General features: G+C 37.9%; 1 protein-coding gene across 1 annotated transcript in view; it reads left to right on the forward strand.

Moving 5' to 3' along the window:
- LOC121467801 (protein amalgam) overlaps positions 1-24,627 on the forward strand; it is a 338,558-nt gene extending 313,931 nt beyond the window's left edge. The window contains exon 10 of the mRNA XM_041710084.1: positions 24,437-24,627. Within this exon, the coding sequence (XP_041566018.1) occupies positions 24,437-24,627 (191 nt within the window). The remainder of the gene's footprint in view (positions 1-24,436) is intronic.
- Positions 24,628-26,023: the final 1,396 nt, after the last annotated feature.

Genomic DNA, 26,023 nt, shown 5'->3' on the forward strand with positions numbered 1-26,023 from the left:
GCTAAAAGAGCACTCTCATGCATTAACTGCTTAAGAAAGGGTCACACGGTCAAAAAATGCAAATCGAACAGATGTAGAGTGTGCAATTCCTCACATCACACTTTGCTACACATATATTCCCCAAACACGAATCTCGCGTTGCCACCTTCTTCTCAGCCCACGCTCATGCAGGAGTCTCCATCCACTTTGCATGTTTTGCATGCGAATGCATCGGATCGAGTCATTCTTGCAACTGCTGTTGTGAGCGTTCAAACCAAAAGTGGCGAGTTTGTATTAGCTCGAGCGTTGCTCGACTCTGGTTCATAAGTAAATTTTGTAACCGATGAGCTCGCTCAGGGGCTCAAAATTACAAGCCACAAAAACAAATACACACGATTGTGAAGTCGCGAGTAGGGAACAGCCAGTTGTCGTCCGATTTTTGGATTCTGGAAAATATTTCTGGTTATCATCCGGATCAAGCGGTGAACACCAGCGGGTGGAGGGTGCTTGAAAACATTCAGTTGGCAGATCCATTCTTCTTCAAGCCCCAAAAAATAGATATGCTTGTCGGCGCTGACACGTTCTTTGAACTAGGTATCTATCATCTACCTATCTTACAAAAGACAGTTCTGGGCTGGATAGTTTCAGGGAGATGTGCCTCTGAAAATAATGTAAGCGCTGAAAAAATGGTACATCTCAGCTGCCAGGAGGAAGCGTTGAAGTCAATTGACACAACCCTGCAGAATCTTTGATCTGTGGAGGACTTGGCGGACAAGGCTAAAGTACATGCTCTTGAGCAACAACTCTGTCAACAACACTTTGAAAAAAATACGCAAAGATTGTCCGGTAGATTTTCGGTTCGTTTGCCGTTAAAATCTGACCCAAATACTCTTGGTTCGTCACACGAAGTTGCGAAACGTAGATTTTTGTCGCTAGAAAGGAAATTGTCAAAGGACCCCTCGCTGAAGATCTTGAATTCATGGAGGAATATGTTTCAATGGGCCACATGTCTTCCACCAATGACAAAATTCCGAATACTCCGCACTATTTCATTCCGCACCAATGCGTTTTACGGCCACAAAGTACTTCAACTAAGTTGAGAGTAGTTTTCGATGCATCGAGCCGTACTTCCACGCAGGTAGCGTTGAATGACATCTTGATGGTAGGCCCAACTATCCAAGACGAGCTGTACTCGACACTGCTTCGGTTTAGATTGCATAATTTTCGCCAAGTGATGGTGGACGAAGCTGACCAAAACTTCCACCTCATAGTATGGAGACGAGATCCTTCCGAGTGCCTGAAAATCTTTAAGTTGAACACCGTTACATATGGAACTTCGCCAGCACCCTTTTTGGAGATTTGGTGTTTAATGCGGCTAGGAGAGATGGCGCAAGCAACTCATCAAAAGCCGCAAAGGTTATTCAGAATGATTTTTATGTTGACGATTTGTTGACTGGCGCCGGATGCGTTGAGGACCTGCAAAGTCTCCTTTGGTCACAAGGGCTAAGAAGTTGTCGCTACCGATGCAGTTGCTTACATCATGGGAGACGTTTAAATTAAGGTATCGCGATTCGTCAACACAGATCCACAAGTCCCGATTCAAATACATGGTTTTGCTCTAAGCAGCGACCCGAACGACGGCGAAGCCCTGACATCCGGTCATCTACCCATCGGCGGCCCTCTTCTGGCCCCACCATCAGCGGCACTCCCGGACCAAATCAGCCTGACCTGCTTACGACGATGGCGAGGTGTCTCGTCTCTCAGGCACAGGTATTGGCAGCGATGGTCCCGGTGTACATCTCCAGCCTCCAGCAACGGTCCAAGTGGCACCAGGGGGAGCCCAATATCGACGTGGGAGCGCTCGTCGTCGTCGCAGAAGACAACCTTCCGCCCCAGCAGTGGAGGATAGGACGAGTGGACGGTGCACGCCGGCGCCGATAGCATGGTTCGCGTGGCGGACGTCAGGACGCAGGAGGGGGAGTATCGGCAAGCAGTCCACCGACTGGCCCTGTTGCCCGCTCTGGGCTGAAGGACGTCGTCCCTTCAGAGGGGGCGGTGTTTGCGCACTCAGCGCTTGTATTTGAAATCACTAGTTGTAGGGCGAGAGCGGGAGCCAATAAAGCTTTCGTCCGTTCGTTTTTGCGAATTCGCTCCGTCTCTCGCCATAAGTTAGGTTCTAAAAGAAATTATTGAAATATTAAACTTAGTGATCAATCGAACGTCATTGTAACCAATCCCTTTCGTCGTCGTGCTTTCGAAATAGTTTCTTCACAAGTTTCGCAAAATAAATCGTCTCGAACTACTGCAGTCACAAGTTTTTGCGTTATTAATACAAAACAGTATTACATTTTCAGACGCATATCCAATGCCGATGATCAACTACATCTTGGACCAACTTCGGGAAGCTAAATACATTACGTTGGATCAGGTAATAGGACCCGAAATGACCGAAATAACCAAAAGTATTTAGAAGAATGCGAGCGGCGAACCTGAAAGTAAACGCTGATAAGTGTAAATTCTTCAGGAAGGAACTTGTAACGAACTGATATTTTCTTGTTTATTTGCTCGTGCGGCTAGCTCAGAAGATGTAAGTGTTCGTCCCACCAAATTTATATAAACGTAACCGCCCTATTGATCAGTGAAAACGCACAGAAAGATTGGGAATATACAATGATCTTATATTCGTCGACTTGACCCTCGGCCGGGGTTTTGTATTGACAATGTGGCGAACCTGAAAGTAAACGCTGATAGGTCTAAATTCCTCAGGAAGGAACTTGTAACGAACTGATTTTCTCTGTTTATCCGCTCGCTACGAATGTCGTGCGGCTAGCTCAGAAGATGTAAGTGTTCGTCCCACCAAATTTATATAAAAATGACCGCCCTATTGATCAGTGAAAACGCACAGAAAGATTGGGAATATACAATGATCTTTTATTCGTCGACTTGACCCTCGGCCGGGGACAATGTGGAAATATGCTCCGCCGTCGGCTCCTTCCCACGTTGAACGTCTCGCTGGGTTGTGATTGCTGCGAAGTGGTGTCTCCGTCGCCGGTTTCGCTCGCTATGCCTTCTGTTGCCTTTGGCTCGGCGGGATTACAGGGCTTAGGAATGCGTTTCCGTTCCCAGACTAGGGTGAACAGGCACTGTGCTCTGAAGGCGTGCGCCTTTCGCAGCCGCAGTCTCCTGTCCCGGCCGGTCGCACTGTACGTCGGCTCAGTTTCTACCTGACGGTTCAGGCGTATGCAGTCCCTGGGTCAATCGCCAGGTTCTAAACAAACTCTTCCACCCTACCCTCTCTGCCGCAGACTTCTGAGTTCGACGTATTTATATTATTCGTCATGGGTGTCCTCGTTGTCCTTGCTCTGCCTCCGGTTGTCTCGACTGGCTCCGCTCCTTGTTGGCGTAGCGCTCACGATTCGGTAATCTGCCGTTCTGGGACTCTAGCGGTGAACTGCTGTGCTCTTAACGCATACGCCTTTCGAGACACTAGCTGAACAAACGCGCGCCCTTCCGGACTAGTCGTACGCCGGAGTTCGTCAATGCAGTCCTTGTAGGCAGGCAGCTAGTTCAAGACCACCTTCCTTCTGAGCCCACGGTTCTTCGTTGAAGCACGCCATTTGTTTAACTCTGTCGGACACGCCTGGTGGGATGCCAAGCTCAAATCGCGACAGAAGTTGTGACAAAGCGCCTGGACTTAGCCGTGTGATGCCGTAAGGACCTCAGCTACCTGTTTCTCAATTCGGAGACTTTAGCTCTAAGTCCCGAACGTCTCGACATAGCTATCTTTTTTCCTTAATCACTCTGCACGGCTTTACTTTTTTCATTATGTTGTTCCACTGGTTACTGGTTCACTTAATGACTGTTACTGGTTGACTTGGTAGAAATCGACTGATCCAGCTTCGTGCGCTCGGCCGGCTTATATAGGCCTCTATTTACCGTTCGACCTTTCGCCCTCTGCGCACGACACCAATATCAGGGTGCGAAGTCCGGTGCCGTCCCGTTACTTCCTTCTGCACACGGCCCTTCGCTGCTCTCTTTTATTGCTGCCCCTTTCGGACTCTCCCTGTCCTTGTCTGGTGCTCAGGGCACCACTATTTCTCGTCGCAATACCGTTACTACGGGCGAATTCGCCGCGTAACTGGTAACTGGTAGGCCACTGCTTGCATGCGCACACAAAGTATTTTGCTCTGCCTAATTGATCGAGAATGTCGTCTACTCTTGGTAATGGGAATTTATCGGATTTATCAATTACTAAACGTCATCTTTTATCGGTTGAATTGGGTAGTGACGTTTTGGGTACAACTAATAATGGACTGTTATATTTTTAATGATTATATCATTGATTAATTGATCGACATGTTTATCAACTTCTTCCTTGTGACTGTAGTTTTTAATATAAACTGGTTCATCATCTTTCAATCTAGTTTTTTGCATGTAAAAATTATTTGTTGATATTGATTCGGTTTCTATTAATTACTTAATTACTTAATTCATTAAGTATTGTTTTAAATTGGGAAGGAAATTTTTATTCAATTTATTAAAAGTATCTGTACTGTTGTCATTTGCGTTTGTTTTTACTATTCCGTAGTCATCTAATGGTTCAATTTTTAGTTCCTTTAAGTGGATAATTTCGTTTTTATTTGTAGTATGTAAAATTCGGACAAATTTATTTTTGGAATCTGCAATGGAGTTTCCAATGAATACTCCGTTTTGGATTTCTTGGTTTGGTATAAATACATACTTGGTTGCTGCGCTTATATCAATTTCGGACAACATCGGACCTTGCTGGTAGAATTGTCAAATTGTTTTCAAGTGTATGATTAATTGGAATGTTTATTGAGTGATCGAGATTGTTGGGCCTTAGTATAAGTCAATCGTTTTCTGGTTTTAAGTCTATTTGGCAATTATTTTTTTTTAATGAAGTCGATGCCAATTCCTCCATCACATTTAATTGGAAACTCTGTTGTTACTAAATAGAAGTTATGTGGGATGACATAGTTATGTGTAAGGAGTTATTAAAGTTAGTCTCTTAGAGTTGGTTGTTCCTTCACCAACACCTGATATTTGAATAATATTTGTGTGATCTACGTTAAATGAATCTGAATTTTTTTTTATTAATGAAATATCTGCACCAGTATCACTAATAATGTATATAATTTCTTAGTTTGTTCATTCCGGAACGAAACGAAAAGATTGAAATTAAGGTTGATTGTATGATTTTTCCGTCGTAGCTTGTACATTTCGGACATTATTATTATTATTATTATTATTATTATTATTATTATTATTATTATTATTATTATTATTATTATTATTATTATTATTATTATTATTATTATTATTATTATTATTATTATTATTATTATTATTATTATTATTATTATTATTATTATTATTATTATTATTATTATTATTATTAGGCAACAGGTTAGATAAATTTATAAAGGTTTATCTTAACACAGCTATGGCTGCGGAGTACCAAACTTAGACTAACCTAAGGTTCTGATCCGGCATCTCAGATGCAAACATTAAAATTATTAAGTTGAATTGATTTTATCGTTTCGGAGTTAAGTGACCTCTCGTTGTCACAGTAAATAGTTTTTGGGTTAGGAGAAAAAATTTACTACGTTTAATATTGCAGCTTTTACATCAACGATGGCCCTTGAGGTTATGTTTTGTACTATAGCGAATTTGGAAAATTTGTCGATGCATGTGAGAAAAAGGTTTGGTGGGGTGGTGGCTGCACTTGGCCACGGAACAGATTCTACAATTTAATGTAACCTCCGATGATAGCCTTAGCATTTTTGGAAAAAAAAAAATCCCGTAAAATTTGTTTTACATTTTTCTGAGCAGCACGGTGGACTATGTTATGCTCAGTAATTATGATTTCCTTTTGTTCGCGTTTATCAGTTATGTCCTGCACAAAGCTTTATGAGTACTTAAATGTTGTGCCTGAGAATAACTCGATTATCCTATGCTGAATAAAAGCAAGGACTGGTAGAGAGTAATGTATCGCATTTACTACCTCTGGATTTATTACATTTTGAATTGTATTAATCTGGCTATTGCGGTCCGAGAACTTTATTATGTGTCTCATTTTGTTTTTGAATAAAATAAAGTTGTCTACAGACGAACTGTCTCCTTCTTCAATTATAAATTGATTTCGGAAGCTGTTGACCGGGTTGTCGGTCGTGTCAATAGAGTAAGAAAGCGATTGCTCGCTATGTATCGTAGCCGCGACCGATTCTGGAGTGTCTTGTAAGACGTTTATATTTTGGCGAGACAATGCGTCTGCTACAAGGTTTTCCTTGCCTGGCTTGTAAATTACCTTAGCTCCGTGATCATCAATAATACCTTTCCAGCGTTTTAGTTTCGCATTGGGATTTTTATCCGAGACAGCAAATGTTAACGGCTGGTGATCAGTATAAATGCGTAAGTCTTTTACTCCGTATAAGTAGTTGCGGAGGTTTTTTAGGGACCAGACTATGGCAAGTAGCTCGCGTTCGTTTGTTGCGAAGTTTTTTTCGTTATCACGTAACGTGCAAGATATCATGGTAATATGGCGTCCCCCTTTGGGATAATACCACCCCTAGACGGAGACCTGAAGCGTCCGTTAATAAATCAAACGGCTTCGTAATGTCAGGGTATGACAGTAGGACATCTTCTGATACTAAAATTTCTCTTAACTTATGAAATGCTTCCCTCTGCTGTTTAGTCATTTCGATATCAATTTTCCTCGATTGATACTTGCTTACTTTTCCATTTTCTCCCTTTAATATTCCTGTAAGGGGTCCTGCTATTGATGCAAAACCTTTAATAAAGCATCTATTATAACTCGCTAACACCAAAAAAGAGCGGAGATTGAAGAGTGTTTTTGGTAGAGGAAATTTTTTGATAGCCTTGATGGTGAGGTTCGTAAGTCCCCTTCTGACTATGAATCCCAAATATTCAACGTTTTTTTTTAAAACTTTGATTTTTCTTGGGACACCCTTATACCTGCCTCTAAAGGTTTCTCGAGAACCCAGTGAATATCATTGTCCTCCTTTGTCTGAGAAAAAATATTACATTGCTATCAAGCTCCTTTCAGCTCCTTGCTTCCAAATGCTGGCCAACACGTTCAACAGATGCTTCCAACTGGGTCATTTTCCAACCCCATGGAAAACAGCAGAGGTGATCATGATCCACAAACCCGGTAAGCCTGAAGCAAACCTTGCATCATATCGTCCGATCAGTTTGCTGGCGATACTCTCCAAAATACTTAAAAGAGTATTTCTGCGTAGAGTGTTGCCAGTTCTGGATGAGGCTGAACTGATCCCGGATCATCAGTTTGGCTTCAGGCGTTCCCACTCCACACCGGAACAGTGCCATCGTCTGGTTCGAGCCATCCTTAAAGCGTTTGAGGAAAAGAAATACTGCTGTGCTGTTCTGCTGGATGTTAAGCAGGCTTTTGACCGCGTCTGGCACCCTGGGCTGCTGCAGAAAATCAAAAGTAATCTACCACACTCTCACTACGCCTTCGTCCGCTCGTACCTTGAGGGCAGGACTTTTTACGTTAGATGCGGCGAGACTAGGTCGACCACTAAGGACATCAAAGCCGGGGTACCTCAAGGCAGCGTATTGGGGCCTGTGCTTTATACGATTTTCACGGCGGACCTACCCATCACAGTTGCAAATGGTCTCATTGTCGCCACCTACGCGGACGATGCTGCCTTCCTCGCCACTGCAGATCTCCCTCAGGAAGCCTCGAGTATTCTGCAGAGGCAGTTAAATGCCCTCGAGCCCTGGCTATGTAGGTGGAACATCACTGTGAACGCCGAGAAATCCACACAGACTACGTTCGCGCTACGACCCGGGAACTGCCCGCCTGTTAGCCTCAATGGGGAGGTCAACCCCGATGACCCTACACCAAAGTACTTGGGTATGACACTCGACAGGCGGCTGACATGGCGCGCCCATATTCTGCGCAAAAGAAAACTGGTGGTGGATAGATTGCGACGATCTAAGCTGAGAGTAAATGTTAAGCTCCTAGTTTATAAAGCAATCATCAAACCAATCTGGACTTACGGCATCCAGTTGTGGGGTACTGCCAGTACGACAAACCGTAAGTCAATCCAAAGGCATCAGAACAAGGCTCTGCGGATGGTCTCGGGTGCCCACCCGTTCCACGACATCCAGACCATTCACGAGGTTCTTGGCGTCCCTTAGGTCACGGAAGAAATAAAAAAGTTCAGCCAAAAATATGTTAACAGGCTGTACAATCATCCCAACGTACTTACCATTGACATCCTGGACAACAGCCTAACTAGAAGAAGACTACGAAAAACCCACCCGTTGGACCTCGTATTGGACTAGGATCTGTAGTCAAGTCCCTCCTGTTATTTGTTATTTGCTACTATATAAAATTTATCTATTGTAAAATGTGAATGTATTATCCCAAAAATTTAATTATTGTCTAAGTCGGACAGATTTTAAATAAATAATATGATTATGAAAAAAAAAAAAAAAAAAAAAATCAACATGTTTTTGAAATTTTTTCCCGTAATACATCATCAATAGCCCTTTGAAAAATGCTCGGAACATTTTTTTGACCGAACGGCAATCTACAAAATTCATATTTACCGTTATTTAATGAAAAAACCGTTTTTTCCCTATACCTTTCCGCCAGTTCTATCTGGTAGAAGCCTGATTTAAGATCAAGTGTTGTAAAAAATTTAGATTTGCCCATATTTGACAATATGGTAGAAATCGCGGGAATAGGAAATCTATCGTCAACTGTTTTCTGGATTAATTCTCTGAAATCAATAACTAATCGCTTCTTTTTTAACCTGTTTTGGTCGGTACCCTTTTTGCCCACGACCCAAGTTGGCTTGTTGTAGGGTGATCTAGATGGCCTTACGATGCCGTCCGCTAGAAGTTGTTTAACCTCTGCGTTCACAAATTCTGTCACGCCCATGGGGTGCGGGTACGACTTGGACTACACCGGTTCCCCATCTGTTTTTATTGTGGCAATAGTGTTTATGTTGAAAGGTAGAGCTTCGTCTGGGTCAGCAAAGGCTTTAGATTTTTTTAAAATCATATTGTCAAAATCGGGTTTTATTGCATGTGGGACACTTTCATCATCAATGTTAATGAAATTAAAGTTGTTAATTGAAATTAATGAAATTAACGTTCTGATTTGGTGAATTGAAGCTTTTCTGTTGCATTGCCAGCTTACAATATATTTTTCGTGAAATCGAGTTTCGCATTTACCTGTTTAAGTAAATCGAGCCCGATTATCCCGTCGGATCCTTCAAGAGCATTTAAGAGAAAGAAATAAGACTTAACTTGAAAAATTGAAATTAGGCTCTTTTTTGTAATTTGTTTGTGGCCGTGAATTGACTTAACACTAAACGGGGTTTCTACTTCCACGACGCCTTTCAACATCGGAAGGGGTGCAATGTAATTTTTTGAAGTTCCGGTATCAATTGTCCACATGTCGTCGAGCCAAATCTCTTGCAAGTTTGGCTCGAAGTTCCGCGGGAGATTGGCCAGCGATTTCCTTCATCTTCTCAAATCCGGACAGCTCTTTCGAGAGTGGCGGATAAGAAGTTGTGTTGCTATTCATTTTTAATTAACTATATTTTCGATTAGGAAAATAATAGTAATCAAATGCAAAATTTTCAAAAGTCTTTACTTCTTATCTCTCGCTGGGCAGTGGCAGCACAAGCGAGAGACAAGACCTAGCCCAATGGGCAGAGTCGTACACAATGCTTACACTGCCGCTCGGGTGTTACATTGGTAGAACTCGGTAAAGACACCGTCGGACGGCGTCTAAAAATAGATTGCGCGCAGATCACTCTCTGGTTGATAATTAGGAGCTTAACACGACCGTACGAAACAAGTGCACAAACTCGACTGGGGATTTTATTGTAAAAAAATTGAAAGTATCATCTGTATCTAAGTCATCTTCAATCTCCGTAGCATACGCTTGGGCGACGGAATCGTATTCTTCCCTAGTGATTTTTTTCTCCGGAAGGCAGTTAATTTTTTTGAGGGCTCCTTTTTGATAGCTCTTTTCGCCAATTTGTGGATTGTTTGAATTGCGAGAGAGTATCAACCTCCATCGGCTCCGGTGGGGGCCTGGTCTGACTATTTCCTAAAAAGGGGCTTGGCTTTTGCTTGAAAGAGGGAGTTTTATTACTACTCCAGTTTTGCTTTTTTGTGAAGTGAGGGTTTTTTATTATTGTCCTAGTATTTTGATTTTGTTCATGATTAGAGAAATTTGACTGGTGTGAGGAATTTTTCCACGAAGATGGTCGATAATTATTTGTTTTTTCTTCAGCATGTCGGGCGAAACTGGCCACAAATATGCTTCTATCGTTACTTGATTCCGCCTCTTTTGCTAGGGCTAATGCTGTTGGTAAATCCACCGGTTGCGCTGGGAAAACAGCTACTTTTAATGATTTTTTCATGATGAACGCATGAAGCCCATCTTTCCTAAATTTCTCATTTAATACCGACGCAGAGAATGCATATTGTGTCATTACTATTTTATTTTTAAGGAGTGTTAATTTTTTTCCAACTCATCGTAGTATTTAAGAAGTGGTAGATCCCATTTCCTTGACAGGCTCAGTTCTTGCTGAATCACATGCGTTGGAGTTTGGTCCGCGTATGTGAAATCGAAGCGTGCCAAGATGGCGTAAAAGTTTAGCACCGTATTAAACGAAGCTAATACAGCTGCTGCCGGACCTCAAACTTTATTTTTTAGAATGGCCACTGCCTGATAATGCCGACTGCTGCCATTCTAAGGCTCAAATATCTTATAGGCCGCAATGGCTGCCTGTCTCCAGGATATGTACGACTCTTGTTTGCCATCAAACTCGGGAACCGACTTAATATTGGCTCATTACAATCTACCCCTGGTGTGATAACGATTTCCTTAAATGTATCGACTTTAGGGGCTCTCACTTTTAGCCTATCCAACTCCCCTATGATGGTACCTAATTTTTAATCGAACAGCCTTTGCTGTCTTTTTTAAGGCCGCGTTCAAGAACACTTTTTTTAATACAATTAGACTTCTACTGGTCGATGGGGTGCAGGCCTGTGGCCTGAAATATGATGAAAATTCAGTCCTTTTATTTCGTAATGATATTCTTTTATTTCTTTTAATTCGTCCCTTAATTTGTTTATTTCTTCAATATAATTAATGGCCGGTAATGTTAACGGATTCCAAATAATACTTTGAATCTTGTTACTTACATAAGAAATTGCTATAGGCTCATAATTTTCTGACTAAATACTATGATGAGCTATTAATATTTTGTCATCAGTTCTTATAGTGCAGCCAGATACTAAAGTTTGCTCCGACAGATCAATTAAATCTTATGGAAAATTATTACATTGTATCCTAGCCTTTGTTGTTTCCGAATCCTTGAATATCCAACTACCTTTCTTTTGTAACTCAACCCAGTAATTTTATTATAAACACAATTAGAATGACTAGTTGGTTTAAAGGGAGTTATCTCGCACGTATTGTCACTTACGCTACTCCAAGGCCAGTTACCTTCACATATAACATTATTAGTTTTCCATTTTTGACACATATTTAAGGTAGCTTCTGTCATTAAGTGATAGGATCAATTTCAAAATTGTAAACTAAATATTTTGAATTTAACTCTGCAATAATTAGATCATTATCGGTTTTTACTGGCATTGGAATTATCCTTAACAAATGGGAAGGGTGTCGACCAAATAAAGGGATTTTTATGTCAAAATTAATTTATTATCTAATATCTATAAGTAGGTTAATTACTCCTGCTTGAATCTTTTCGCATTCCTCAATTAAAGAACCTAACTGCTTAGTTACCATAAAGAAATTAATTGACTCTTTATAAACATAATATTTTTCTTTCAAAACCTATGTTATATTTCCTATTCTCGTATTCATGCTTCTAATATTTGAGTTGACTTCATCCGTTGTTTTTTTAAGGATATTTAATGTCGACTCAACAACAGAAGTTTGCCTTTTTACTAAATCTGACGTATTTTCTTAATTCGCAAAGAGGTTTTTCATGTTTCTCTCTACGTTTTCCCCATCTTCAGCGTCCATTACGCCCATAAACTCAAATGGAGCTCGCTTAAATCTCTTCCTATCTTGGGTCATAAAAAATTTATTATTTTCTTCCAAATCTGTAATTTGTCGTTGAGTGTTATCAAGGACAGTATTACATTGATCTTCAAATTCATTAAGTTTACCACACACCACTCTCATTTTTTCATTCAAAATCTTTCCCCTTTTTATCATATCAAAATACGGATCCATGTTATAATACACAATTAGATCCCAAGATGATGCTATGACTTCGACGTTCCCCATCGGATCTAAATAAATTGACCTAGTGTTTTTGAATTTTTCAATTGACCACTTTTGTTGCCCTTGTGCAGGTAAACTTGCATTAGACTTTTGGCAAACTAACAATAGGAATAACATTATTGCCATTACTCCAAGTTTATGGATTCTAGGGCTATTTCGAGATCCCCTTGTCTGTTTCAAAAGACTAGGTGATTCACTTTCTTCGGCCTGCGTTCCAGTTAAAGGGCAAACTTTTGTAATCGGTCTTAAAATTAAACCGTCTTGAAGTTTTACTTTCACTATTCTCGTTTTTTCCTTTATGTACCTCTTCTACTTTTCCCAAGGGCCATCTAGCGGGGTGACAATTTTCATCTTTTAATAATACAATTTGAACTTTGTTAATATTTTGCAATCCTATCTTCCATTTATTTCTCTGTTGAAGAGTGTTTAAATAGTCATTCTTCCATTTATTCCTAATTCCCGTTTCATTTTTTGGATCAACTTCCATCTATCCAAATTTCCAAGTTTTTCTTCGGAAATGGTTTCAATAGGTTCTATAGTGGGCCTTCCTATCAGAAAATGACCTGGTGTTAAAACTTCTATATCGTCAATGTCAGTATTGGCTGTATACAGGGGTCTAGAATTTAATACAGCTTCAATTTGGCATAAGAGAGTTGCCATCTCTTCATAAGTTAGATTATTATCCCCTAATATTATTTTAAGGTGATATTTTACCGATTTCACTCCGGCCTCCCATAGACCTCCAAAATGAGGTCCTGCCGTGGGTATAAAATGCCATTCAATTTGTTCGTTCTCTAACACGGGAATAATTTTAGTATTTTCATTAAGTACTTTCTGTAAATCTTCATTCAATTTCCTAGAGGCACCCACAAAATTTGTTCCATTATCAGAAAATATTTTTAAACATTTTCCTCTTCTAGAAAAGAATCTCCCCAGTGCAGCTAAAAAGGCATCTGAAGTCAAATCATTAACAACTTCTAAATGGATAGCCTTCGTTGCCATGCAAACAAACACAGCAATATAACCCTTTTAGGATTTTTGGCCTCGATTCTTTGAACATCTTATCTGATAGCATAGTCTACCCCAGTATTTAAAAACGGGTGGGCCATAGCAACTCTATGCTTTGGTAAATTTCCCATAATTTGTTCTGCCGTAATTTGTCTATATCTTGCACATTTGACACACTGCTTTAATTATTGCTTCAAGCTTTTCCTTAAACCGAATATCCAAAATTTTTCTTCAATAGAATTTCGCATCAAATTAATTCCGCCGTGTAATGTTTCTCTATGTGAATCTTTGATAATTAGTGAAGTTAAATGACACTTATCTAGAATTATCGGATGTTTTGTATGAAATTCGGCGCTGGAGTTCTGTAATCTACCTCCTACTGTTTTCTAAGCTTTAAGCAAATTATCTCCGAACTAAACTGAATTTCTTGCAATAACCCTTTCCAGTTTACGCATACAGGAGTACTTTTCTATTAAGGATAGTATAAAGTGTCCTGGTTTCTCTATTAAGGTAGTACTGACAATATTACTATCTGCTTCATCTTCTATTGGCCAGTATTTTTCCGACTTGGCTAACCATTGAGGTCCGTTCCACCAAATTTTACATTCTAATCATTTTTCCGTTGTTACACTCCTTGATGCTACGTCTGCTGGGTTTTCTTCTGATCGAACAAGTCTCCACTCGATCTCCTTAATTTTCCTTATTTCGTCAGTTCGTCGTCGAATAAATTTGTCTTTATTATTCCCATTTTTAATCCCTGCATGTGTGATGGTTGAATCACTCCAACCATATACCTTCGTTTGACTTCCAATTGCTGTCCTAACTCTATCTATTAATTTCAAAAGAAGATGTGCAGCACAAAGTTCTAGTTAAGGAATGGTTTTTCGATTTTTCTTCGGGTAAACTTTGCTTTTGCTAGCTATAATCATCGAAGAAGTTCCCACCTTAGCATATACTACAGCTGCGTATGCTTTATTGGACGCATCAGAAAATCCATGAATTTGAACTGGCATTGTATCTTGGGATTTCATCCACCTTGGAATTTTTATACTTTCAAGAAGTGTTAGATTTTCTTTAAAGCTTTTTCATTTATTGGCACCTGAATCTGACAAGTTCCGATCCCATTTTGCTCTGTTAACCAAAGCTGTTGCATAAATTATTTTCCAATTATCGTCATTGGAAATAACCAGCCTAAGGGGTCATAAATTTTTGCAAGTGTTGATAACACTACTCGCTTATTAATTTTAGAACAGGGCTCACAGTTAAAATTGAATTTAAATTCATCTTTAACAGGTTCCCATTGAAGTCCCAGTGTTTTTATGGATTAATTTTCTTGAATCTCTAATATTTTATATTCTTCTTTGCTTTCCAGAGCCTTTCTGAGACATTGGAAATCCATTTTCTTAGATTAAAGCCTACTTTTTCAAATTCAATGTTTATATTTTCCACGTGGTCTTTGGTTTCCTGTATGGAATTAGCACCTGTCATAAGGTCTTTCATATAAAAATCATTTTTAATTATATCTTTTATTGACATATTTTCGCATTTATTTGAAATATCAGCAAGCACTCTTGTAGCTAAATAGGGTGCTGATGCTGTACCGTAAGTAACCGTTGCTGTTTAGTTTTTTATTTTGAGAGTCTCTCCAAATAATGTGCAAATAATCTTGATCTTCTTCATACATATTTATTTGCCGGTACATTTTTTCAATGTCCGCCTATAATACAAATGGCCATTTGCGACATTTGACGATGATATCAAAGATATCTTTTTGGACTCTTGGTCCAACCCACATAATGTCATTTAGGCTTTTGTTGTTTGTAGTTTTCGCTGAGGCGAAAATTTTGTTGTAAGGCTAGATTCCCTTACAACACCTTGATGGGGTAAATAATATTTTTCTTCTTTCTTGGTCTCTATCATATGTCCCAAATCAATATATTCATGCATGAATTTTATATAACTTTCCTTAAGTTTTATATTTTTATTTAGTTTTCTTTCTAAATTATCAAATCGCGCTATTGATTGCGCTTTGGAGTCTCTCAATTCTTTTTCATTTTTAAATGGAATTTTGACCACGTATCTCCCATTTTTATCTATTTTAGTGGTCTCTAAGAAATGTCTTTCACAAATTTCTTCCTCAATGTCATTATAATCATTTTCCATTCCAAAAACCTCTATAAATCTCATACTTCCATAGTAGTAGCCAAAATTAATTCTGTAATTTTGTACAACTGGATATAATCCATCCGAATTCAGTAATCTGCCCTAGTAGTCCGTCTTTTTTGACTACCCTTTCTTTACGATACATGGATATAAATCCACTCCTATAATAATATCTACCCTACTTGGTTTATTAAAGTGATGGTCCGCCAACGTATATTTTGTCCACTTTGACTTGTTAACATCTAAAGTTTTGATCGGTAAAGCCTTCATTAGTTTCGGAAGAATGATAGCTTCAATATTCAGGGGGTTTTTTGTATCGTCGCGCATTTCTATAGTTAAATTAACTTTGTGCTTTGAAGTACAAGTTTCTGAACAGAACACTCCACTAACCCCGGTGATAGTTTGTTTACGAGATACATTTAATATTTGTGCAGCTTCTTCTCAAATAATGGTGCATTACGGTCCACTATCAATTAATGCCCTTAGGTTTTCATAGCCACCTTTATTTGTTTTTACTTTAATCAATGCGGTTGCTAGAAATGCTTGTTCCTTAGTAACACAGGTGTTTACTTTTTCTCTTTTTTCAGTTGAAACATGGAGCATGGTGTGATGTGGTTTCCTGCAAATTGAGCAAAAATATTCCGAGTTACACTTCTTGAAAACAGAATGCTTACAACATCTATTGCACAAGCGCTGTTTTCTGATAAACTCCACTCTTTCAATCGGACTCATTCCCCTAAACTTATAACAATTTGTTACAAAGTGTCCAACCATTTTACAAAGTAGACAATTTTCCTTAACAGTGGTATTTACCACTTTTTTAAAAACTTTCTTTTCATCATTTAGTGCTGAGCTAAGAGAACTCACACGTTGCTCTAAAAATGAACTGCCTTGGATTTTTTTATATTCGTTTCGTATAACTGAAGCGCCTCTCTGTTGAATTTTCGGATGACAATGTGTGCGAAAATCACATCAACATCCTCATTTAAATTCGTTTTTGTTCTGAATAAATGAATTGATTCATTTATTGAATCAATATACAATTTAATCTGTTTTGCTGAATAATTGACTAGAATGGGCCACTGGATCAAACGATTAAGCTGATCTGAGAATATTTTTCTCTTATTTTCATACCGCTTGGTTAATAGTTCCCAAGCGGCAGTATAATTTTCAGCAGAACCTGTTAGCAACTGAGCAACCATACTCCTTGCTTCGCCTTTAAGAGCGGTTTTCAAATATTTAAATTTTAGAGATGAGCTCAGATCATCTCTATTATGAATTATTTCTTTAAATAATTCAGAAAATAAGTCCCACTCTTTTCCTTCTCCAGAAAAGGTGGGAACTTGTATTTTTGGTAATAGGGGAAGGTCATCAACTCTTTCCCTTACCAACACCCCATTATAACTTCCTATGCTCACATCGGAAGATTTTATCTTTTCGTCTAGGATTTCTAACACGTTTTTAACGTCAAATTCTAGTTCTTCGACTGTTTCGTTTAAAGATATGTTGTATTCATATCTTTTTAAGAACTCCTTTATTTTACCGTTTGTTCTATTCCATAAAAATTCTATTTTTTTAGCTCTTAGTAAGCAGTCTTCACGGCTAGCCCTATTGAGCTCCTAAATGGATTCCTTTAAATACTTGTTTAGTTGTTCGACATTTTGGTCGAACACCTCTGCCAATTTGTTCGGGGCACTCTCTGCTACATTTACTATTTTGGTTTCAGAACCAACTTTTAAATTGAAAATTTACTTTTTAGGGATTCAATAACTTTACAAATCTCTTCAAACCATTTTTTGTTGAAATAGTAATGATCGACTACTCCACATTTCAATAAAGATCCACGATTCGCAACAAATCTAGCTTTAAGGCTATCTAATTTTGAAATACTTTCGCTTGTTAATTGACGTGCTTCAATTACTCTTATTTATTTAGTTAAGCTTGCTTGTGCTTCAAGCAGCTTTATAATGGTTTCGGACAACATTTTTTTTTTATTTAATTTGGTATTTAGGACTTTAAATACTTATAATTATAACTTCTTATTTGTTCTGTTACAAAAAATATATTAAAAGATAATTTATCTGCTGCTTCGATGACTGTTGCTTCGAAGTCGTTGTTTTGACTGGGTTGTTGCCGCTTCGATGTCCTTATTGCTGCTTTGATGTCGTTTTTGTTGAGACTGGGTTGTTGGTGCGATGTCCTTTATTTGGTTGTTACTTGTTGTTGGTTGGCGAAATTAGGCTGTTGCTTCGATGTCTTGGTTTGACTGTGTTGTTGTTGGATATTTAATTTATTTATTTTTATTCTAGCCACTTAAGTTTCGAGCTATTGAGTTAGTCCTTTTCTGTTCCCGTAGAACCGAACACCTTTTTATTTTTCTTTTAAACAATTTACCAATGTTCTGGCCTTGGTAACGCCCACGTCGCGTAACACACCCGTGTAATTTTTCAGAATTTTGTGCCTTTTTGGCATATTAACTTTTAGTTTTTTAACAAGATTTAAACTTGTGAATTTTTATATTTTTATTTTATTTATTTTTATTTTTATTTTTGCAACCTTTAGCTGATCGAGGGCTCGCAACAAATCAGGCTCTAAGGTGCTGGTTTAAAACTCTGAGTCTCTTACCACTGGGGGGAAAACTACAGAGCGCATCGAAGGACCAAAATGTTAGAGCGATCTAATAAAAGACGTCTACATTTTTTGAGTTATCATTTCAAACTGTTTTTATTTCATGAAGTTTCTTAACAAGTAACATTGGTGTGATTCGTATTCTATTCTGATCTGTGGCCTACGCAGAGACCGCATCTGATTTGCCCTGGGCGGGAGAGCTATATTTTGACCCCCGCACAAGTCTTTTGTGTAGCGTGGAAAACATTTCAAGTGATTATATTTGGAGGCTCAAGTGGCCTGCACTTACAGATTACAAGTGTACAAGTGATTACAACTGTTCCCTCGCATGGTTTAGGTAGCAGATCGTAAATTATGGCTCTGGATCGATTTACAATGTGACATGCACGAGCTCATAAAATCTTATAATTGGGATTATTATTAACTTATTTCTAATATCCCACGGAGTGGCTTGTTTGTTCCTAAATTGGGAAAATATTCTTAAGTGCGATAAAGGAGATCACAAATACCCTGATTGCACTTATGTGTACTCAAAGACGTTCTGTGACCGTTCCGCCGGATGTCATTTTACATGTTATGTGTGTATATTTTGTTTTACACAAGTGGCTGCTATACTTATATTTAGACGTGTTCATGTTTGAACAGTCGTTGAGACCAATTGTAGAATTCTATGTCGAAAATTTGGGTCAGTCCTATAGACCTTTGTATGAGCTTCTAGAGTGTTCATTTTTGGTTATTTAAAAAAAAAAAAAGATTGATATTGGGAATCATTGTAAATTAAATTTAGACCTTTGTATGAGCTTCTAGAGTGTTCATTTTTGGTTATTAAAAAAAAAAAAAAGATTGATATTGGGAATCATTGTAAATTAAATGAATATGTTAATTTTTTTTTATTTTGATTATTGCCAATAGTGATCGCAATTATGATGTGCAAGTTTTAAATTTTTTTTTCCAAGACGTTTGCTTGACTTTGGAATCTTTTGAGTAGGCACTTATTGTGCAATTTATATAATTTTAAAAACGCATTTGCTAACATTATAACTGATATTAGTATTAGCATTATTGTGATCATTTCTGTGTCAATTTTTTCAGATTCGATCTTATTTACAACGTTTGCCGTTGAGTCTACCTCTTTAAATTGTTTTTTTTAATTGATTTTTTTTAATCTAATTTTGTTTTAAAAAAATTTTAGAAATTTGTAATTTTGTATATTGTTTTTACATGTTCTACCTAATTTTTCGTATGGCTTTACGAGCCATACTTCTAACTGGGCAGAAAGTGTTCCGCTCAGTTTATCAAAAATTATATTATATTATTAAAAAATATATGCATCGCAGTGCAATTAAAAAAATTATGCACCGCAGTGCAAATGGTATTAAAATGTTTTTTTTTCGGTGTTCCCCGCGTTAGCTGGTCGTCGCCGGTTTGGCTTCGCTGACGCTCCTTCGAAGGCGCAAGTGGCGGGGTGTCTCTTGCGCTTGTTGAGTTCTCTGCTGCTGTTGTCCCGAGCCTATGAGCTTAGGCGGGGCCGGTGCCGGTCTTCGCACTGGTCTTCTTCATGCATGCTGCGGTGTTTGGTGGTCCAGGGCAGTCGTTCGAGCAGACGTCAGGTTTCTTCGGCAAAGGCTTTGGAGATGGTGGTTTATTAGTTATTTTTTCATTTATAACTTTAATATCAGCTGAGTGAGTTGCGGTATTTGGTTTGCGTAGCTGGTGGCATCCTTTTAAAAAATCAAGTTTAGCAGTTAATTTTGCTGCTGTTGCCCATGTGGGCGGCGTATTTGTGTATAATAGTCACTTAATGTGAGCTATTCTTTATCTTGTTTTTCTGGCCTCCGCGTTTGCCCATTGCCCGTTTACCAATTTTCCGCTTTAGTGTAAGGGGCGGATTGCCTCTCACACTTGTGGAATGTTGACGGACTGCCACTTCCTATTTGCCACTTTTCCTGGTAATGGTCAGCTTCTTTTCTCCTATGATTCAGGTCCTCTAGGACCATGTCACGGTCGCCATGAAGTATCCACTTTGAACACAATTGAAACATCAAGTTTTTTTAGATTTTAAATTTGATTCTTTGTTTTGTAGAAGCAGCAATGGTGCCGCTCCAACGTTTATATGTTTTCTGATTTTTACATTATTCTTTTAATTCTAAGTAAGACTAAGTCTCGTCGCTGCGCTGCCCACAGACGGCGGCAGAGAGACGGCTGTGTATATGCTTAAGTATATAGGCTATGCTCTCTTAAGCGGGCGCGCGGTATATTGCACATGAGGTCCGTTCGTGTTACAATTATGCCGACGCTAGCACTTTCGGTGTGTAGTCCAAGGCATAGCGATCGGTTCATATTTCGGACACTTGGGTTTATAACCGGGACATTTTGATTATGTAAACACTGCAACAAAGTGTTACAATGTGTACCCTTTAAGTACTCTTAGTACAGTGGGTATTCAATATGTGTGCATACTACAGTAACACAGTTATTTGTGAACTGATCAATAAATACTACATAGTAGTTTTTATTATCAATAGTTGAGGGCATATTCGGACCACATACATCAGAATGAACTACGAACAATGTCAATATTTTCTTTGTTTTTAGATTTTTCAAATTTTAGCCTATGTTACTTTCCGTTAATACACGCCTCACATATTTCGTTTTTATTTAGCTGTACGTTCAAAATCTTCAAACAAGCTATTTCGTTTAATTTCTAAGAATTTTCCTAGAATCATAATAATATAATAATAACGATATTCTGAATCATTTAAAATTCTAGATGTATAAACTTTACTATTTAAATACATTATACATACATATACCTTCAAATGGCCAGTTAACATTTTTCGTTACTTTAATCCAATGTTTTCCCAGAACTGTTGACTAACTAGTCCTTTCGCAGTCGCATACACCACGCACGTATTTTAATAAAAATTGTTTTGTTCAGTTTTGATATAAGTTGTTATTGTTTCATTTTTTTTATATTTCCCTCTTATTATGCGTTAGCAAGTAAAGCATTTTACTATAGCACTTAACTGCAAAATGTGACTGGGCCCATAGCCTATGGAATTTATAAATATATTTATACAAACTCCACGAAATACAAAAATTAAAAACACTTTAATTGTCGTTTTAGTTAATTTTTATTTTTCACAACCGCACTCTCTCGTCGTCTGCAAGCAAGTAGTCAGGGTACGCATATGCATAAAGTAAAACTAAGAACAAAGGCTCGAGAATAAAGAGAGAGAGAGCTTATTCTATCTCCGAGATCTTCTTCGTCAGACCTAGATGTGGGTGCTTTTCATTGAGAAATGAGAAGTTTGCTCGAAATAATATGTACCTGAGCTCGACAACCATCTGTAATAATATTTTTAGCTTTATGCTAAGTGTAGAATCCAATGCAGAAGGTCTAGACAACGTAAGCCCCATATTTGTAAAAATATTGATACCAAAGTTAATTCTCCATATCTCCATATAACCACATCTTCGTTCGCCGAAGAGTGAAACAATGACAAATTTACTCCCGATTCCTAAAACTAAAAATGATTTCCGAACCATCTTTATCCTTCCATTTCTGCCCAAGTCATTTGAACCCCTAGTTGCCCAGCAAATTCAGTCATACCTGGAAAACAACCTTATCCTCAGCAACAAGCAATCTGGACTCAAAAAGAACTGAAGCTGTACTTCTGCTATCTTGAAGATTTCTAAAGATATACGCCAACAGATTGATAAAAGTAATGTGATTTTTAAACCCTTCTTGACCCTAGCAATGATTTTGACTCTATTGACCTTGTGATTCTTTGTACCAAACTGCGAAAGCTTTATAATTTTTGTCCTTGTGCAATAAAGCTTACCAAACTTATCTTACAAACAGACTGCGGGTAGTTGTTTCGGGGAGTCTGAAATCTGATCTCTTGCCCCTCCCTCAGGGGGTTCCACAAGGATCAGTCTGAGGCCCATTGCGTTTTTCGTTATATGTGAATGATCTTCCTAAATGTTTTTCTGACTGTGATGTACTCCTTTATGCAGAGCTTAGCTTTATGTAAGTCGTCCCTCAAGCAAAATTAATGAATGAATTAGATTTAGCAACTATAAAATCCAAAAAATAAAGTAAGTGGGCGGATTCAAACGGGCTGCACTTAAATCCTAGTAAAACAAAATGCCTATTTATTTATAAAAGATCTATAAACTTAAGTTTGCACCCTAAAGTCAATGTTAACAATATCGCTATTAATTACGTTGAAAGGGCCACACATCTCGGCATAGAGTTTAACTCCACGTTGACATGGGATGGACAAATTGCTAAGAACTCGGGAAAAACTTATGCTATACTAAGGCAGCTGTCATTAACCCAGAATCTTATTCCACAGAATATCAGAATGTCAGTAGCCAAAACCTGTGTAATACCAACTCTATTTAACGGCCTTGAAATTTTTGCATCCTCTGACGCAGCCAAGATGCGCAAGTGGCGAGCTGCGTTAAACTCAATATTTTTAACCTAGATCGCACAGAGCATGTTACAGTTTACTCCCTAAAAATTTTCGAGCTATGTTTTGAGTTCTGGATTAAGCTAAGAACTCTCTTATTTTTACACAAACTAATGACCTGGAAGGAGTTACAATACCTGAAGGAGTTCTTGCAAATGTCCGCTAGAAGAAATAATATTATTTGCAAACGACTACAATTAGGATCGGCTGGGAAACACTTCTTTATCCAAACAAACAAACAATTTAAAAAACATTAAAAATCAAACAAAATTCAAAAATAGATTTTAATTTCTTACCTTAGAGGCATTCATCTTTAACTTTAAATTTTAATGTGATAATTTCAGTCAATCCACAATTTTTTGTCCGTTTTCTTGTGTATGTTTTTGTTTAAGATTTTATAATGTTAGTATGTAAGATAAAATCATTTATGTTAAACGAATTCTACCCAAAGTGACTGATGCCATAACTTATAGGCTTGACCTAGCCTGTAGCACTGGATTAAAGAAAACAAATCAAATTAAATTAAAATTAAAAAATTTATTGTGATCGCTTGTCTGGCCTGGCTTGGTTAGCCGTGTTATATTTCATTCCCGCTTATTTTGGCTAACTCTATTTGTAAATTGGTTAATTTCGCGTTCTGCAAGATACATATATTTTTGATCAGCATCATCCGTCTGACCGCCCTTTTCTACGCAAACCAGTTTTTCAGTTTTAAAGCTCTCTGCATAGTATATAAGTCGGAACGAGCCGGATCGGACGACTATAACATATAGCTCCCATAGGAACAGTCGAAAAAAACAGAAAAAAAAAAAAAGACTTTGCTGTTTTCTAATTTTTTTTTTTAATTCTTCGACATATACTAATGGTTAATTATTTCAGAACTACGGTTTAAATTTCATCAAAATCGGACGACTATATCATACAACTCCCATGGAAACAATTAAAATATATAACATTTTGTTTTTTAAATGTAACTTTTCTATTTTCTAATTTTTTTTAAATTCTCGTATGTCTGTAATTGTGCCTTCCCTCCCTATTCGTCTAAATGTCGGAGTTGAGCATGTATTTGCCATGACCAATACAAGTCTGACCGCTTCGTCTAGGCATCTTCTTCCTCTAGAGCTGGTTAATGCAATCCCCCAGTCTTCCGCTATTAAGATAAAGTCTCCCGACATTATAAGATTTCCTTCCACTTGCTTGGCTGGTTCTTCTGTATCTTTGAGCTTGCTTTGAAAAGTCTGCATGAATACATAACATATTAGCCAGCAGATCATCGGCATTTATGCATGTTTGTTTGTAAAATTTGTATGCCTTAATTTTCCTGGCACCGCTTGGGCCGATTGTTACCCAGGGAAAATATTAAGTTCTTTTCTTCTCTCCGAGGCGCAAATACAGCATCTTGGCGGTCTTGAGTTTTAATTGTCCTCTACTTTACCAAAGACTCTTTCTTTTTTTTCGGCGTGTTCTGCTTCATGCATTGCCTTGCGGTGACCTCCCCGTGAAATTGCTCTTTTCAAATACGGGGGTTGACACAAAGCATCATGGTAATGATTCAAACGTAATTGCAGAAGTACGACTTGCCAAGCTTTAATCATCCAAGTCATGGGGCGTACCCGTTTACATTGTCTTACCGTGACTGGGGATCTGGGGTGCGTCAGGGCCGTCACCGAACTGTGAGTTCCCCTGCGGCCGACAGTGGCTAAGATTTTCGATACCAATAAAAAAGTGAGTGTAGGAAGGGAATGTTAAGTATATTTTGTGTTACTTCTTACCTCATTAAATTGTTTTATTACACATGTAAAAATACAATTTTTTTCTGACTTTTCAGTGCAAACTAATTTTCCCACACGTAACGCATATGAAAAGAGTTACACGCCCCCTGGAGCTTTACCATCACCTCGTACACCCTGGATATTTACAAATGGAGGGACACGTCGACATGCGTGCACTAAGAAATCGACAACTGCATCAGTGATCATTTTTTGGATGTTGTTTTTGTGTACGTATATCGGTCATTAAAATTGTGATTCCATTAAAGTCTCACCAAATGCTGTAAGATGTGTGCGCTTGTACAGCTTGACCTTTTCTGCAGACAAAACCAAAACAACTCATATGTTGAAATATGAGTTTGTTTTATGTGTAGATTGTAGGTAAATTTAAAAAAAAAGTTAACATCATTTTTTTTAAGTAACTTTTTAAAACAACGAAGAAACTGCGTCACGTTATTTAATTGAATTTTTTGTTGCATATAATCAAAGTAGATTTGCTATTAAAGTTAAGATATCGGCTACATAGAAAAACTACGACACTATTAAAACAAACTAATACCAAATGTCAAAAATCAAATTTTTTGCAGTGTGCCCGGGAAGATTAAATTGTATGCAATTTTTTATTGACTACAAAATTGATCACTACGATTCCTATAAAAGCTTTTAAGTAAATTAATCTATAAATAAATGTGTACTTATAATTTTTTTTTAATTTTAAAGTTTTTAAGTCTTAACAAAAAACACAAATGCAGAAGACAGTCGCTACCCTTTATAAACATACTTGCATACGTATTGAAATTTATTCAACGAAATGAAAAATTCAACATATTTATGATTAAATGCGTACCACATTTTCATTAATCAATGAAAATTTCTCTGTTCATAGCACAGATGTCAACTATTACCAGTATTTCTTCGATAAATCATTGACTACCCGTCGACGTTTGTGACCAGTCGTTGATAAGATCTTTAGAGAAACGCTTCAAACATTTTGTTTCTGTCATGCAAGGGAATAAACTATTTAGATGTTTGTAAAGAAATCGAAGACTTTTTTATAAGTAGACGGATCTGAAAATTAGGCGAAAAATGCATTATTTATTTCCAAAGCAAATCAACATATGTTTGTAAGGGTTTAATTACTTAACGGAGGCTATTAAGTGTCTTATATTTCATGTCAACCATAATTGGTTAACACAGCTTGGAAATGCAGCAGCTGTTCGCAGTGGTCTTGATCGAGTCAAAGTAAATCAGTTTAATGCAACTTCTTAATTAAAATATTAATGATGCTCACATTAAATGAATAACCTGTGCAGTGAGCCATTGTTTCATGTTAATCCATTATCTCTTTTAGAAAATAAGCGGACATTAGGGGTCGTGAATGGTATGTTTCGACTGTGAAACTAATATTATTGTTTCTTCTTCTCCACATCGTTAACAACAGGTGCATTAGGCTAACGCAAATTCATTCATGATAATAGCGTGATTGCATTTTGAGCATCCAGTTCATCGCAATGCATCTGGATCGGTGACGCATAGCAAGGAAGTCAATAATTTCGTAAAACTTCTATTTCGCGTAGTTGTACTTTTGCTGAAAACTTTGCAGATCTGAAGTACATATCCTATCCTATGCCATAGGAACAATCAGG

This window comes from Drosophila elegans, unplaced genomic scaffold (genome assembly GCF_018152505.1).
Source record: "Drosophila elegans isolate 14027-0461.03 unplaced genomic scaffold, ASM1815250v1 contig_753, whole genome shotgun sequence".
In the NCBI taxonomy this organism is placed as follows: domain Eukaryota; kingdom Metazoa; phylum Arthropoda; class Insecta; order Diptera; family Drosophilidae; genus Drosophila; species Drosophila elegans.